General features: G+C 43.6%; 2 protein-coding genes across 4 annotated transcripts in view; one reads left to right on the top strand and one right to left on the bottom strand.

Moving 5' to 3' along the window:
* Positions 1-3,207, top strand: part of LOC142571317 (uncharacterized) — a 52,814-nt gene extending 49,607 nt beyond the window's left edge. For both annotated transcript variants that reach the window (XM_075679579.1, XM_075679578.1), the window contains one exon: positions 3,131-3,207. The gene's annotated coding sequence lies outside the window, so the exon portion shown is untranslated. The remainder of the gene's footprint in view (positions 1-3,130) is intronic.
* Positions 1-17,936, bottom strand: part of mmd (disintegrin and metalloproteinase domain-containing protein mind-meld) — a 235,908-nt gene that overhangs the window by 166,643 nt on the left and 51,329 nt on the right. For both annotated transcript variants that reach the window (XM_075679576.1, XM_075679577.1), the window contains exon 12: positions 5,026-5,097. In XM_075679576.1, coding sequence (XP_075535691.1) covers positions 5,026-5,097 — 72 coding nt within the window. The remainder of the gene's footprint in view (positions 1-5,025; positions 5,098-17,936) is intronic.

Genomic DNA, 17,936 nt, shown 5'->3' with positions numbered 1-17,936 from the left:
GGACTTCTCAACCGAAGAGATACGCACGGCGCTTCAGAACCTAAACAGCAAGTCAGCGCCGGGGCCGGACGGCTTAACTAACAAGGCACTTAGAAACCTAGATGAAACCTCAATTGAAACCCTCACAGATGAAATCAACAAAATCTGGAGGAACGGAGCACTACCTGAAGACTGGAAAACGGCCCTCATCGTGCTCATCCCAAAGCCTGGCAAGGCACCCAACATCAATAACCTCAGACCTATCTCGCTGACGTCTTGCGTCGGCAAGGTAGCCGAGCCCACTGTCCTAAACAGGCTCTCGAAATATCTAGAAGAAAAAGATATCTACCCCGCAGCAATGATCGGCTTTAGACTCGGGCTATCCATCCAAGACACCATGAAGCTCCTCAAGCATGAGATCAGCAGCAAGCTGATCTCATGCTTGCAAGCAGACACGAGAGACGCGAGAGTAATCCTAGGGCTAGACCTCGAAAAGGCATTCGATAATTTATCACATGACTACATACTCGACACGATCTCCAACCTCGACCTCGGCACGAGACTCTACGCTTATACAAAATCGTTCCTGAGCGACAGAACGGCCACCCTCCGTCTAGGGGAAATCAAGTCCCAGAAATACAAACTTGGTGGCAAGGGCATCCCACAAGGTTCTGTCATCTCTCCGACGCTTTTTAACCTTGTGCTTGCCAACCTAGGCAAGAAACTGGATCAAATAGAGAACATCAAATACACGATATACGCAGATGACGTAACGCTCTGGGTCCCCGGAGGTAGCGTGGGATCAATTGAAAGCGCTCTGCAACAAGCGATCGACGCGATCAAGAAATACCTCGCTCCCACCGGCCTGCGATGTTCGCCTGCTAAGTTGAAGCTCCTCGTCTACAAACCATCGAGAAGCGGTCCCAAGCCAAAGAACGAAATCAGAGACACACACTCCATTACTCTCAGACCAAAAGACGGAGGAACCATTCCACACGTCAGCGAAATCAGAGTCCTTAGGATGCTCATTGAGAGCAACGGCTCAAACGCCGTGACAGTAGCTGAAAAGGACAAACTCAATGTACAACTGAGGAAGCTAGTCAAACTAGCACTGGGAATCCCCAGGAACACCGAGACAGAGCTCCTGCTGCAACTGGGGGTACACAAAACACTTGAAGAAATCGCCGAAGCTCAAGAACGGGCTCAATGGACAAGACTCTCTGGAACCAAACCGGGTAGAGAAACCTCAGCCAAACTAGGTCATGACACCACAGTAATGGAGAATCTATATCAAAGCGTTCCGACGGACACACGCAACTCCTACACAGTTCGCCCACTCCCGCGGAACATGAACCCCGCGCACCATCAACCCAGAAGGCTGGCACGCGGATCGTTCATCCTGCGCGAAATACGTGATAAGGAGATCCTAGCCTGTTTCGTAGACGCGGCACAGTACCCAACCAGGAAGGCCTTCGTTACCACCACGATCAATAAGCAAGGTCAAGTCACAAACGCTCTCACAGTCAAGAACCACAAGTCCGAGATAGCAGAACAGGTCGCCATCGCACTCGCGCTCACAGACCCGACCACCACCCACGTCTACAGCGATTCACGCTCGGCCGTCAAAGCCTTTCAGAGAGGAGCAGTTGCAAGCCAAGCACTACAAATAATCAATAGATCCGCACCATTGCAGCATCACACCATCTGCTGGTTCCCGGCACACCTCGGAGAGATCGAGAACGCCCCTCGCAATCTCAATGAGATGGCTCACAGGTGCGCGCGAGACCTATCCCTCCACGACGCCACCTATTCTGGTCGTGACCATCCCAGCAAGAATCAGGACCCTCCCTCCACATACAGCGAGATCACAAAGCACTTCTATCTAGACTTCTATCGGAGCAGCCCTGGGCTGTCCAGCGAGCCCACGATGCGGCCAGGGAGTTACAACTCCCGGTCCCAACGTGGGAGTAGCCCGCTCTATGGGACCTTGTGCCCCATAGCTCGCAGGACCTTTCATTAAAGTTATTCCATCCATCCATCCATAATGCCTTTCGAAGGCCTTTTTTGGTCATAGAGTGCTATTCTTTTCTTTGATGCATTGCTGATTGCAACTTTGAAAATCAGCAAGCAACCTAGACCTCCCAAATTTGCATTGATTATATCATACGTAATTTTCAGTTCTATCTAACATGGTCAAATAGAGGCTGAATTTTCTCTTAATTGCTGGATTGCAAGATGTCTGAAATTGAGCTACCATTGCCGTTTCGTGAAAAACTGGTAGTGCATATGCACACTCACAGGTTTCATGATTAGTCTCCTTAAGTATCTTGCTTCTTAATTAAATAACTACACAGGGTATTCATTTCTTCTTTTTTTTGTTCCAGAATAGAATTTTCAAATATTGCCCATGGCAGATAGTGTGTAGTCCTTGATCTAAGTTGCTTGGAGCAGTGGACTTGCCCAATAAATTGAAATGCATAACTGATTACTGATCTTAAACTGATTAGATTATGGCACATATTGCAATTTTGAAATTGCAGCTGTCAAGTCTGCAAGGCATATCTACTAGGAGCAAATAGTGAGGATGGCACTGGTTTTGAGATATGCATCGTGAAGCTTAAGGTAAAATGCACTGTTTCATTTTCTTAAGTAAATGATGTTTTGTACACTGGAGCATAGAAGTAACAGGAGGCCGATGTATTCTGGAGTCAACCTGAATATTCATTCCACATGGACACGCCTTGTTACCTCACTGGCTTTAATTCGGAAATTGGAACACCATGCTGTGATTTAATTAATTAAAAATGTAAATAGTGAATTTTTCTTCATTAGTCAATTATGCATTTAGATTTTGAGCACAAGCAATGTCCACCGCTTTCAGTAATCCAGCACAACTACTACAATTGTGCTAGCTGTCACAGATAACTTTTTAGAATTTTGTTTGGCTGAAGAAAAGATGTTATTTTTTGTACTTAAGAGATTGTTTTGTACATCATAAGAGTGTTCATAGACACGCTTGCCTACATTTCATGTTCAAAGCTACAAGTTCAAAGCTTTTGTTGTTCGATACGAATTTCCAACAGTGCCTGTTTAATGTACTTTGGTTTTGCTTCTTAAATGTCTTTTCAATATGTTTCATCCTTTCTCTTAGGGGCCCGATGACTGTTTGCAAAATTCATTCACTTAGGCAGCCTGATCACAAGTTGCAATAAAGCTGTGCAAGTTTTACAAAGTTGCTCCACTTATTTGCATGCAAAGGCCATTATGCGCCTAGAATGAGCATGACTAATAACATCCATTTTACGTCCAGAGCCTGGGATATAACCTCCATCCCACATCCAAATAACATCTGAAAAAAACCCCGACGGGACTTCCGTGGGACATCCTTTGGTTTTTCACAAGGGAGGATTCCTGGATTAGCGTATGACATTTTAGGAACATCCCTGGGATCTTCGCAACATCCAGGACAACCACTGAACATCCTTAGTATGTCTGTGTGTCGTCTGGGATATCCACTTTTACATCCCGAGCCTGGGATATAACTTGCATCCTGCATCCAGATAATATCTGAAAAACACCCGGTCAAGACCTCTGTGGGACATCTTTTGGGGTTTCACATGGGAGGTTTTGTGGATTAGTGCGAGGCATTTTAGGAAAATCCCTACGATCTCCTCAAAATCCTTACAAGGACATCCATCAAACATCCTTATAGTGTCTGTGTGTTGCCTGGGATTACTCAAAAGCTACAGGTAACCAGCCAAAATTGGCTGTACCTACTGTTGGCTCTGTGACCATGATGAAGCAATAATTGCCTTCACATCATTTTGCTTCAAACAATGCTTCACAGTGTTCAGCTTGTGCTTAAAAATTGCACCTTTGCTTTTTTAATTCTTTAGGAAATCAACTCGGATGGGTCCCAATGCTCTGGGTTCTGCAAGCACTTTTACTAAACACGTTTGATAGGCGGACATTTGCTAGAGTTAATTGCAGTCAATAAATTTGCCAAAACCATTGCACTGAATGTTACGGTGAGATATAGATGCAGCGGGTGAATAATAAGACAGACAGACTGTAGAAAGGCATAGATATTAGAGCGGTTGGGCTCACTCATGTGAATCTCATGGCTATTCAACAAATCAACACGGCGTGGAGCTTTTAGGTAAGTCAAGGGGCAGAAGCATAACATTTGACCTGCATGAAGGTCACGCAGTTGTCATCGCTGTGTTAATCCTTTACCTCCCATAGGCAAGCCAGACACGACCACACATTTTTTCACCACATAGTTGTTTTTTCATCCACTTTCATTTACATTTATTGATCATTTCTTTAATTCGAACTGCAGATAATTTCGTCTATGCTGTTCTCAGTGTCATTGTTTGTTGGTTTCTTATAATAAGACTAATAAAACTCGGGGCCCCTTGGTTTCCTTTATTCTAGCTTATATAATAGTGTTTTGAAACACCTATGTTTCCTAAAATTTACTTTAACGTTTTAGCAACAATTTTAGTGATATTGCAGCAGTTTTGTGTAAATTTAACAGCCTTTTTTCTCGCTTTGATGACACATTAAAAAAAATTTTGCAACACTGAGACATATGGCACATTAACTTCTCAATAAGCAGTAAAACAAGTAGTGAGCCTAGAATCTTGACAATGTTTCACATTAACTTCTCAATAAGCAGTAAAACAAGTAGTGAGCCTAGAATCTTGACAATGTTTGGCGCGTTCAACAAACAGCAGCAATGCAAATGGCTAAGCTTGAGAGCTCATGCTTGCACAAGCACAGAGAGGACTGCACACAGCGCAACAGGAAGATGCCACTTGGCACAGCACCTTCTCACACACTTGTGATAATGGAAGGATGAGAAGATGTATGTATTCCTTTATAATTTTTTATCATGTCTTCCAGCAAAACCTTTGAACTAAAATATAACTCGAAGAATTAAACTGTTTCTGCCAATACACACCTTGAAAACTGTTAAGGAGAACAAGGGAAGAAAAGTACTGTGCGATTGCTTTGCTAAGAAAAATGTGGTAAAATACTCACCATGTCCACGCAGTTGATTATTTGTATAGCGTCGCTCATCACCTCCGAACGGGTGCTGTTACGGGCATCAAACTGAAAGCACAATCAACAGGCACTTGGCAAGATTTTTCTTTTCGTGATCCTGTTTGAGAAGTCGTGACACTTGCAACACAACTGGAGAAAGCAGCACAAGCCCACCCTTCAATGGGCAAGTTTTGAGCACTGTTCGTGGTGGCTGCACAGACCAGCAGATGAAAGCAAAGTGTGTGGCCCAAGCAATCTCACTTTGGACATTCTGGCGTACCGCAAGGAAGCGTACTTGGAGTTGTTACTGTCTTATGCATACATAAATAATTTGCAAAGCATTTCACAACATCCACTGGTATTCATTATATGCTATGCTGATGAAACCACTTTTTTGATCACAGGGAAAAAAGTGAAAAAGTAAATCAAGATGACCTGCTGAAATTCCTAGACTAGACTAGACTGGCAAGAGCAGCTTTTCTGTACACATTACAAAAACAAGAGATACTCTATTGACTGAAAAAAAAAATTGTTTATGCTCCAAAAGTCATGCTTGGTGATGAATCAGCTGATGTAGCAGATGCATTTAAGCTACTAGGTGTCCATCCTTACAGTACCACCATATTTCTACCTCAGCATTAAAGTCCTTACATTATAACACTGTCTTTCTTCCACAATTAACATATGGCTACTTGACATGAGGAACAACCATAAATACTAATTTAAACATATTAATGCTTTTAATGCAAAAGAAAGTATTTCAAATCGCAGCTGATGTTGAATATTCACAACATACAAAAGAGGTGTATGACTGCTACCAGATTACTAAAACGTACGTATATTGCCTAGCCCACTCATACTGTAATGCTATTAAAAACACCATTCTTCCTTTTCAAACATACAAAAAAATGTTTTACATGCAACACATGCTTTCCTTCAACAGATCTCACTTTTGTTAAATGAGAACAAAAATGTGCTTACCCTGTATGGGTAGCAAGAGTACTTAACTGACATGTTGGAATCAGTTCAGAATCAAGCAGCACACTTCATTACCCATGATTATAGCAGGCATTCAAGTGCAAGTCAAATCAAAAATGATATCTTGCTCCAACCACTAAAATTCCGAGCAAGTGCCCCCACCCGTGCAAGTGCGCCCCCCCCCCCTCCGCTTTTGGGTGACATGAAATTCGTGTTCTTGTTCCCTAGTGAAATGGGGCAACCCACTCTGGGGGATCGGCCATGAATCGGGCAATGAAAAAACTGTTATCAATTTTTTAAATAAATTAAGGCAAAATGAAATAAGTACCTTGTAAATGGCATTTAAAGTGTCTACTGTTACAGATACGAATAATCAATTATCTAAGTATTACGTAAAAAAGAATTATGCGAGCTTAATAAGTATTAAGAATTATAGCATGCGATTCTTTTTGTCTCACGCATAAAGATGCAGAGGGCTTCACAAACATTCCTGTGACTGTAATCCCGTACAGCAGCCACAAAGGAAAGAATTACAGGAAACGTTCTTCTAAAAATATTTTCTGTTGAATAATGAAATGGCGGCATGTCAAAAAGAAGTATTGCAGAGATTCGCTCTCATTGCATAAAGAGCACAAAGGTGATATAGCCAGACCATACTTGTGGAGGTGAAAGTTTAATGGGGGGACTTGGCACCGTAGTCTTGTAATCATTACTTGAATTTTTCGAGAGAAGCACCATTTGTTGTCCCAAGGAGAATAGAGATGCGGGAAATCAGATGCTGACAACAATGACTGCGCAAAGTTATTTGCCGTAGTATATTTTACTAATCACGCCACAGTGATGAAAGCTGAGGTAGGTAAAATGGGGATTATAGGACCATCGTGGGATGCTACTGCGAGTGCGTCTGCACATTTGTTCAAGGATATAGACCTTTGTGGCCTGGTACCCACATAGATGAACGAGACATAAGTGTCTTGGAAGGAGAGAATAGAAAATTTTTAATGAATCTGACAATTAGGATGTGGTTAGCGAAGCACAGACAGATAGACAATCAGTTATGATTACAGCTGATGACAGAGATAATGGTATATTGCATAAAGCCAAGACAATTGCCAATAATTCCACCTGAAAGATAAGCATGAAGTCAGGTAACCGAATGGAAAAAGACCAATTTAGATGTGGTGATACAATGCCCACACCTTCCTTTTCTTCACAGATGGAAGCCAGTCTTTGTATCCGGTATAACAGTCTCTGTATCTAGGTGTGCAAGGTGGTCTTCCAAAATACTATTTAGTATTTAGTATATTATTTATCTAGTATAGAATTTGGCAATTTCATTAGCTCTGTCTTTATTGATGAAATCCCAATATCATCTACTCTACTTGTTAATTCTTTAACTTCTCATATGCAAGATTTATATATGTTATGGGGATATTGGGTGTACAGACAGACTGTATTTACAATGTATATACAAGCAGAGTTAATGGGGTTAAGATGGCTGACTAGCAACAACATGCAGCAGCCAGCATCTCACGATCTTCTTCTTCCTCTCTCTTCTTTTATCCTTCCATAAGGACCATTTCATGGAGTTTAGTTGGAGGCTGGCTTTTCAGAAGATCGCAAGAATGGCAGCGAGCCAGGTAAGGTGGCTGCCGAACGTGGGAGAAAAAATAATAATGTCAAAATAACAAAGACAGGTGGTCCATTTAAAGCCTCACAGATAAGCGTCCATCACACATTCAAATGTCGCAGGATCATTGCATAGGCCAAAGGGCATGATTCTGAACTGATATAAACCATCAGGTGTGATGATAGCCGTCTTCTTGCAGTACATTTCATCAACTAATATCTGCCAGCAGCTGTATCGAAGATCAATGGACGAGAAGTATTTAGCTCCATGCAAGCAGTCCAAGGTGTCATCGATGCGTGGTAATGGGTAGATATCTTTTCTGGTGATCTTGTTTAAATGGCGATAATCGGCGCAGAAACGCCAAGTAACATCTTTTTTTTCACAAGGATGACAGGCGAAGCCCAAGGGCTGGCTGATGGTTCGATGACCCCTTTGTGGAGAATTCTGTCCACCTCTGATTTGATGACTCTACGTTCAGCATGCGAAACATGATACGGGCGCCGATGAATAGGATTCATATCTCCAGTGTTGATACGGTGGTGAACAACAGATGTTTGGCCTAAAGGCCTGTCGCCGAAATCAAAGATGCCACAGCATGATTCGAGGAGGAGACTATGTCCGTGGCCTGTGCAGAGGTGAGGTCAGGTGCAATCATCTTCACCAAGTCATCCGTTAGTGAACCAGGGCTGTGAGCTACAACTGGCACTAAGAAACCACTCTCGGTATTCAGACTTTCAATGTCAAATGCGGAACTATTAGAAACACTGGCTAAGAACATGCCAGCTGGAAGCACTTGAGGGCACAGGCTGAAATTCAGAAGCGGAAGAACGATGCTGTTATTAGTAATCGTCACCAGCGTATGCAGAAGAGCAACGTTCCGGTTAAAAAGCATGTCGATGATAGGGTGAAGGACATATTCACCGTCAGAAATCTGTGGCTGTGCGATTAATGCGACATAAGTGACTGCCTCAGGTGACAGACGCATATCTTGAAGCGAACACAAGCGTGGTGGAGTGGTGCTCGGAGCATCAGCGACTTGAGGCAGTTCCAACTAAAGAATGCCAGTCACGCAGTCGATGAGAGCAGAATGAGTGGATAAAAAGTCCAATCCAAGGATAACGTCGTGAGGGCAGTTGTTGATCACAGCAAAGAGAACAGAATTAGGGTGGCCGGCTATACTTAACCGCACAGTACACGTTTCAAGAACAACCAGCACACCACCGTCGACTACACGAAGCACTCAGGCAGCTGCTGGGGTGAGGACCTTCTTTAAACGTCTACGCAGGCTAGCACTCGTCACAGATGTATGTGGGCTCCAGTGTCGATGAGTGCTTGGACAGGTACGCCATCTATTTTAACGTCAACTACACTTCTCTTTGTGTGCACAGACAGGGGATTTGCTGGCTGCAGTACTAGGCAATGCAGCCCCACCTCCGAGGGCTGCAATTCTTAGTTTTCCGAAAGGGTGTGGCCAAAAGCCACAGGGGACGAAAGGCAACGTGGCTGCAGCGAACGGGAAGATGGGTGCCGTGTTTGTGGTGAACGAGACTAGTGTCCACGCGGCAATGGTGAGCGGCTGTACCACATGTTCCTAGCAGAGTTGTCGGCGCTGTTAGAATCGGCGGTGGGTGAAACATTGCGGGTATTTCCATTAAAATGGCTCAGGTTTGTCGGCGTGCGAGGTGTTGACGGCCACGAATTGCGACAGTATCGGGTGACATGACCAATGCAGTGACAGGTGAAACATATCGGCTGGTCGTCCGCAGTTCTCCCCTCAGTCGGGTTGCGATAACGCGGAGAGAAGTGTCGGGGTGGAGCAAAAATTGTAGAAGGGCGTTCGTTGGCTCTGGGGTTGGAGACAGCACAGACAATGTAGGCCAATGTTTTCAAGTTTCTGGTGAACGATGGCTTGCATGAGGGGGACTGAGAAAGGGGTAGCATCAGGGCTACGCCAACAGAAAGCTGCGGGCACCATCACGTCCAGTTCACGTTGAACGATTCGCGCCATGTCCTCTAATGACGACGCATGCTGCTGTGCGGGCTGACCTTCACATGTCAACGTTGCGGCAGTATTGGAAAGTCTGGCGAATGGTTGCAGGACGCGTTGGCCTTTGGCCTGCTCGAATTGTTGGCACTCTTTGATGATAGCATCAACTGTAGGACAGCTTTTTCACATGAGCAAATTAAAGGAGTCATCAGCAATTCCCTTGAGCACATGCTCTACATTCTCAGTTGCTGTCATGTTGTGATCGGCTTTACGACTAAGCACCAGCACGTCCTGGATGTACGAAACATAGGACTCCATGGGGGATTGGGCACGGAAGGCAAATTCCTGCTTTGTGGCAATTTTATGGCTGGCTGGTTTGCCAAACAACTCTGTTAACTTCTCTTTTCATTGGTCCCAGCTGGTCAGCTCCTCTTCATAATTTTCGAACCACAGCTTTGCCGTGTCTCTTAGGTAGAACAACAGGTTAGCTAGCATAAGCGTAGGGTCCCATATGTTGATTCCACTCACGGGTTCATACATAGCCACCCACTCTTCAGCGTCCGTGCCATCAGTCCCGCTGAAAGTTCCGGGATCCTTGGGTTGCACAACCACAACCAAAGGGGACAGTGATGCAGCTGGCGATGGTGACCTTGGAGGCAGCAACAATGTTGATTCTGTGTGCTCACCGTCAGTCATGGCGAGGAAGGTGACGCAATGTCCACTGCAGAGCTCCGTTTCCAGCTGTGGTACCCCGCACCTCCCACTAATATGTTAAGGGATGTTGGATGTATAGACAGACTGTATTTACAATACAGTCTGTCAATACAGTCAATGGGGTTAAGATGGCTGACTAGCAACAACACACAGCAGCCAGCGTCTCGCGATCTTCTGCTTTCTCGCTCTTCTTTTATCTTTCCGTAACAATATCACTCCCGAAAGCATCGCAACAGCCATTGATTGCCTTCTTGCGAATTCTGCACCTGGGCCTGACGACATATGCCCTAAGCTACTTAAGAAAGCAAAGCCACAAGTAAGTCACATGTGAAGTGCTGTGTTTCAACAATCTCTTGACACAAGCTGTGCACCTGACGACTAGAAGGTAGCCCACGTAATCTCTATATTTAAATTGGGTGACCACTCTAACCTAACTAACTACAGGCCAATCTCGCTCACTAGTATTGGCAGCAAACTGCGTGAGCACACCATTTAATCTGCAGTCATGAAGTACTTGGAGGAAAATAAATTTTTTTTCTAACCAGCATAGTTTCCTGCACAGTCAATCTTGCAAAATGCAGTTGTTTGAGTCCATTACTGACATTCACATTGCTGTACATGTTATGTGCAAGATTGACGCCGTTTTTGTGGATTTTAGAAAAGCTTTTGACAAGGTCCCTCACGCTCGGCTCATAAAAAAGCTTACCAGTCTTAAACACTCATGTCATCAATCAGGTAACTGAGTTCCTAACCGCTATCAAACCGTTGTAGTTAACGAGAATAATTCCCCATTAGCAAACGTGAAATCAGGAGTGCCGCAGAGATCTGTGCTTGGACCGATTTTATTTCTAATTTACATTAATGATATCGCTAATTTTATTACTTCTACCGTAAGGTTATTCACAGATGACTGCGTGGTATATAGAAAGGTCACCAACAAAGATGCTAATAACTTGCAGAACGACCTAAACAGGTTAGATAAATGGTGCAAGGACTGGCAAATGGAAGTCAACATGAACAAAACAAAAACTGTTTCTTTCACTACAAAATTTAGTCCAATAATGCAACACTACACACCAAATAACAAACCAGTTGAACATGCATCCAACATTAAATACTTCGGTGTTCATTTTGCGTCTGATTTATCATGGAACTTACATACTGACACTATACCTAGCAGCGCTTTTAAAACACTCGGATTCATTAGGTCTCACTTGCACTGCACCCACTCTGCTACTAAACTTTTAGCTCACCATACACTAGCCTGCCTTAAACTTGATTATGCTTCACAAATCTGGAGCCCTCACCAGGCATACCTCATAGTACTCAAATCTCTTCAGAACAAAAGTCCCCGTTTCATAACAAAGAATTAATCTCGGACACCTAGAATTATCAAAATAAAAATGTCTCTAAACTTGCCTTCTCTGCAATCACGCAGACTACTCTCGCTTTGATATCTCTTTCAGACAATGTATCACAACGGTTCCCATCTATATGTACTTACCAAACCTGCCCTCCAAATATTCGCTCGACTAGACCATGAATTCAAGTTGGAACCTTTTTTCGCCAGAACAAACCTGTATTTATATTCACCTTTAGTCCTCACTGTTAATCATTGGAATCAACTATCAGAAGATGTTGTCTGTATAACAAACCATCACTAATTCACTTGCAAATTAAAGCTTCATCTTGGTGTCTGAATGTAATTGTCTCAGATTTGTTATGCGCTTATATTGTCTTGTTAAAAACACTGTATAACATGCACAAATTCGTCCACTTGACTAATATTTTAGGATATGAATGTTCATCCTTGTTAGCTTGTTCTGTTATTCTTTCCTGTTTAGTTTGCAAGATTTGTCTTTATAGTAGTTGATGTTCAGTTCTACCTGTATATCATTTTTGTACTCGATTGGTGAATCGATTGAAGGTGTGTACACTACTCCCCCCCTATGTAATGCCCTCGTGCCTTTAGGGTACATTAATAAATAAATAAATATTCAGATATTGATAAGGCAAATGTTTAGCATTGTTTGGAAAAATATCATCAAATTCAATTTTAGCGACTGGAACATAGGAATTTAGTAGGACCACCTCACATAGGTGAACATTTAATGGGTCCAATAGTTTTTGTACGAAAACAACTGGAGGGCAATGTGAGCAATACCATTAATAGCCAAAATATGAGGCCAATTCATTAATGAAAACATATAGTGGTCTCCTCTGTGGTGATGCACATAGCTTTAGAAAAGTTTGAACAGTTAGGTTATGAAACCACTTGAGAAGAGAAGACAGCTGTGCTTGTTGATATAAGACGTCATTAGCAACAAATTTAGGAAGCCCAAGACATAAACGTAATGCCTCTTGTTCTAATAGAATCAGACGCCGAATTTTGCATGCAGGTCTGCCAGAAAACAAAACGCAGCTGAACTCTATTATAGGGCGAACATACATGCAACAGATCATTATGAGGGCATGCTGACCTTGATCGACTGCTGCTAAGTCTATGCAGCATTCCTACTGCCCGTGCTCCCTTTAAAGTACTACATACACAGCCTCCAATTAAGCTTTTCGGAGCACATTACACATAAGTGTTTAAAGGGAAGCTGAAGAGTCCGTCGAATTCAATAAGACGCTCATATACGGATGCGGGAACCTTATAAACCATGAAAGTAAAATTTTGGGGGGATTTCTCACTTAGGAGCGATGCAATCGTCGGTTAAAATTGCACTGTAGCTCCGCCCCCCCGTCGAGCGCCGCGCGCTGCTGCTGACGCTGACGATGCGAGCGGAGACCGGAAACCGCGGCTTAGTGACGTCAACACTGGTGTTCCGCTCCTTTGCAGTCTCCGCGACCGTGCCTGACCGGGCTTATTTCTGCGTGCGTGCTGTCCTAATCTGCTTCGCTCGACCCTACATTCCTTTATTTGTGTGTATATAGGAGTGGTAGTTGACGTGCGCAGCATCAATTGAACTTGTAGGCCGATCATGCCGGCGTTCTGTGCAGCCTACGCTTGCACAAACACCAGCGGCCGCGACGATGTTCCGATGTTCCGCTAGTTCCTGCAAGACCAGAAGCTTTCAGCTAAGTGGGAGGCTGCTGTGAAACGAAACAACTTCAAGCGCTCAAGAACAACAGTGTTGTGCTCTAACCACTTCCGTGACGATTACTACCGGAGTTTATCAATAATGCGTGCTTTGGGTTCTCCTTAAAAAAAATAGTTAGCACGCTGAACGGAAGGTGCATGTTTATCGCCCACCCTTGACGCAGGTTTCATCGCCAAGCGCCGCGAATTTTCTATTCGCACGTGTGTTGTGAAACAGCCTGCATGCAGCTACCATAACGCAGTGCAAGCGTAAAGTTTGCATGTGTTGGAAAGCCTGCTCACACCAAGACGCTGCGCTCCCCCTTCTCTCGCACACATAAGAAACCGACCATCTCACGTAGCCGACGGAATTCTCCGGTTACGAGTAGCGTGCGGATGGTGCGCTGATGAAGGTTCTATACTACACGTGCTACAACAGCCGGTAAACTTTTCCCGCGTTTAAACTGTCTGTGTAGATTGCCGACAGCTTTGGGGCAGCGCACAAATGCTGAAGATCGCATCACCGCTTACGCTCTACGAGGAGGCATGCAGGAACATAACACTACAGTTGTTTGCCTGGAAACGTACTCACTGGAACGCTGAATGCAGCTTAGCAAAAAACATACTCGCCAAAGAACATTTCCAACACAAGGAGATGCTAACACTTCGCCTTCGTTCGCATGGAAAGCAGTGCTTGCACCAGCATTTTTTGCTTCTTGGGGAGGCCGGCTCTTCGCAATCTGCTCGTACATGTAGTATGTACAAGTATATACGTACGTGTAGTATGTACAAGTATAAACCCCTTACAAGTGATCTTGCAGGCGACAGCGACAGCGCTACAAGCGAGGCGATGGCTGTCGCGTTCACTCGTCGTCTGCAAGCCGAACTCCACGCGAGCAACGGCTTTGAGCGACGACTTCACGGTATGAGGGCAGCAATATACGCGCCGAAACTAGCGTGACGCACGCTTTATCAATTTAAGTTGACGTATTTTACCGAAGAAGGAGGATAAAATATTTCTGAAGGTCTTGCGCTAGGTTCTTATTGTTTCACGTGTAAAATTCCATAGTTTGCTCGTTCCGTGCGACAAACAGTAGTATTTGAGTTATGTACATCCAGTTTCGGCTTCGCACAATTGGCTAGTTGCTCATAGCATTTCCGGGCGACGAGTTCCAGATTTCTAGAAACGAGTGATCGAGCGACAACACCGAACGACTTGTTCAAGCGACGGCTCGTTTTGTCGCTCAAAGCCGTCGCCCGTCACCGTCGCGAGCAAAATCGCTCTCGTAGAGTCTGGACTTAACGCCGAACTCCTCAGAGAAACGTAAGCTCTCAAGAATTTCCATGACCGTCTCAGCAAAACACCACCAAACTACTTTGCACGGTGCTTCGTGTGTAGTGGGAGCAGTCGGTCCGGACGAACACCATTGTTGACGTCACAAGGCGCCCGACCAATCACAGGCGGAAACAAGGCGGCCGAGCTGGGCGTGTCTGCTGTTGCACTTTTCGTCGAAATAAAATATGTTTGCGCTTTCTTTCGCTCAATTTCGATGCAATATTCGAATTCAGAGGGTTGAAAACCACGGCATACTGCTCTTCACTCATTTTTTCTGGAAAAGCTTTCAGCTTCCCTTTAAGTGAATTCACCTGCGGGTTACTTCCTTGTCGATAAAAGAATCGACATTTGCACAGGAACGCTTTGAGGGAAAATTAGGATGGCACTTTTTCTGATATTAAGAGAGAGGTTAATGCCATCAAGCCACAATTCTAGGCGGCTTGTATAGGACTGTAGAGTTTGGTCACTCTGCAATGCCTGAAACCCTGATAACAGAGTCCGGCATTTTGAATTTGCTGCTACAGATAGATGTTAAAAAATCGCCTGGCCCTGATAATTTATCAAGCACTTTCCTCATGCGATACGCGGGTCAGTTATCCCCCTTCCTGTATAAAATTTTCAGTGCATCACTTGAAACAGCAGTGCTTCCCGCGGACTGGTTGCGCGCAAAGGTCGTGCCAATTCATGAAGGTGGGAAAAAGCAGCTTCTTGACACATACAGGCCAATATCCCTAACCACCACATGTTGCAAACTAATGGAACATATAATAAATAAAGCTATTGTAACTTGTCTGGAAGAAAATAACCTATTATACTTCAGACAACACGGCTTCAGGCAAGGGCTTTCAACTGTAACTCAACTTTTAGAAATTATACACGACTTTGCTGTAACAATCGATTCAAGATTGCAAGCTGACGTAATTTTTGTCAATTTTTCGAAGGCATTCGACCGCGTTCCACACAGTTTACTAATCTTCAAACTCAAATCAATTGGTATTAACCCCAAGACTGTTTCATGGATCGAAGCCTACCTCTCGAATCGGTCCCAGTTTTTTTTCGTAAAAAATACTGAATCATACTATCTTGATGTTCTTTCTAGTGTGGCACAAGGATCGGTTCTGGGGCCAACTCTGTTTCTTTTATATATTAACGACTTGTATACATATATGGAACCAGGGGTTACAATAACGCTTTTTGCGGACGACTGCGTCATATACACAACTGTTAAAACAGCCGATGAACAGACAAAACTTAATAAGTCTCTACGAAACATTGTTGCCTGGTGTGAAAAATGGGGCATGCAAATTAACACACAGAAAACCAGGTGTATGACGGTAACACGTAACAAAAGAGCCCTTAAATTTCACATATAAACTAAGTAATACTTCGTTGGAACGAGTAGACTCAGTCAAATATCTAGGTGTCACAATAACCAGATCGCTGAAATGGGACATACATATCAATAATGTTTGTGCACGCGCGTTCAAACAACTCGGATTTTTACGAAGAAAGCTAGCGACAGCCCCCCCCCCCCCCTCAGTGAAATTAACTGCTTATAAAACTCTGGTTAGGCCGATATTAGAATACGGCAGCATAGTATGGAACCCGTATCAAAAGTATTTAAACTTGCCATTAGCAAAGATCCAAAGCAGGGCGCTCCGATTCATATACACAAAGTATTCAAGGTACGACAGTGTAACTGCGCTTCACACACAAGCAGGCATACCGACACTTGCTGGTCAGAGGAGGTTGGCCTGTTTGAAGTTCCTTTACCTTCTTTACCATGACCTGATAAACTTAACAAAATCCGACTACTTGGTGCCCGCCAGACGTCACTCCAGTCGAACTAACCATGATAAATGTATCAGACCATTCTTTTCGTGTTGCAGCACACTAAAATACTCATTTTTTCCTTCAACAATACATCTGTGGAATTCCCTGCCAAGTGACATCGTTTGCTCACAATCTGTGCATTCATTCGTGTCGACACTCAAATTGCACTTCAAGTCATTATCGGAATGATGACCGCATTGTGGTTGTCTTGGCTAAGCATTCCTGAAAAATTATCAATGACGTATTGCCATGCTCCAACTTCTTTCACACGCCGGTGTCCATACGTTCTTTCGTACTTATCTGCGCTTGGTTCTTGTGCACGTTTGTCCATAGGATGGTATGATAATATACATTACACTTGATACTGTTTGTACATTACACGGCACACCCAAATGCATTTTTTCCTGTATTAACTGCTTCTTACACTTTACATGGCGTATGCACTGTATAGGTTGTTTTTGTTTCCTTGCATTTACTTATAGCTGACATGGCGCGTCGATTGTACCCATTGCTTTTTTGTTTGAATTTGCTGCAAACGCCCTGTATAACAAAGCGCTACGCCTGTACTCTTGGTGTGTCCACTCCTGTATGAGCCTCTCAAGGCTTACAGTATTGATAAATAAAAATAAATAAAAAAAGCATGGAAGTCTACCGATACAGCAAAAAATGCTATGTCGTCAGCATATAAGTACACATGCACATCCTGTTACAAAGGTACAGTACTCAGTAAAGCATTAAACAGCAATGGCGATATGACTGATCCTTGTGGTAGGCCTCTTTACTGTTGATACGTTAATGAAGACAATCTGCATTGAGAGCAGTAAAATTCCCAGCCATTTAAATATTCATAAACCCATGCAACAAAATAATTTGGTAGACCTGCATTCTGAAGCGCGTTTATTAGGCTTACATTTTCTACACTGTCATTCTGCCTTAGTGATATCCAAAGTGACTAAGGCTGCATATTTTTTCTAACATCGAGCTAATTGAATACAACCATCTAGGTCGACATGGGCACACCAAATCGAGCACCTACGTCTGAAGCCAATTTGGCATGGGCTCAAGATCATGTTCTCTATCAGCCAATTATCTATATGGCCATGTAAGATTATTTTCATGAGTTTTACTAGGATAGATGTGAGAGATATTGGCCTAATGTTATCTTATACATAACAGGCACCTTGCTTTTTTAATAATGGGATTACTTTTGCAAGTCTCCATTCCGGAGAAATCCATAAATATTTAACAGAATGGTTTATCATGGTAAGTATCTTAACCCTATCAGACCTTCCTTCGTGCACAGCTTGATTTCGCCGCATCTATTTGGTCCCACTACCCCAATTATTTA

Source organism: Dermacentor variabilis, chromosome 2 (genome assembly GCF_050947875.1).
Source record: "Dermacentor variabilis isolate Ectoservices chromosome 2, ASM5094787v1, whole genome shotgun sequence".
NCBI lineage: Eukaryota > Metazoa > Arthropoda > Arachnida > Ixodida > Ixodidae > Dermacentor > Dermacentor variabilis.
The sequence above is the reverse complement of the archived record's forward strand: the minus strand, read 5'-3'. Positions and strand labels throughout refer to the sequence as shown.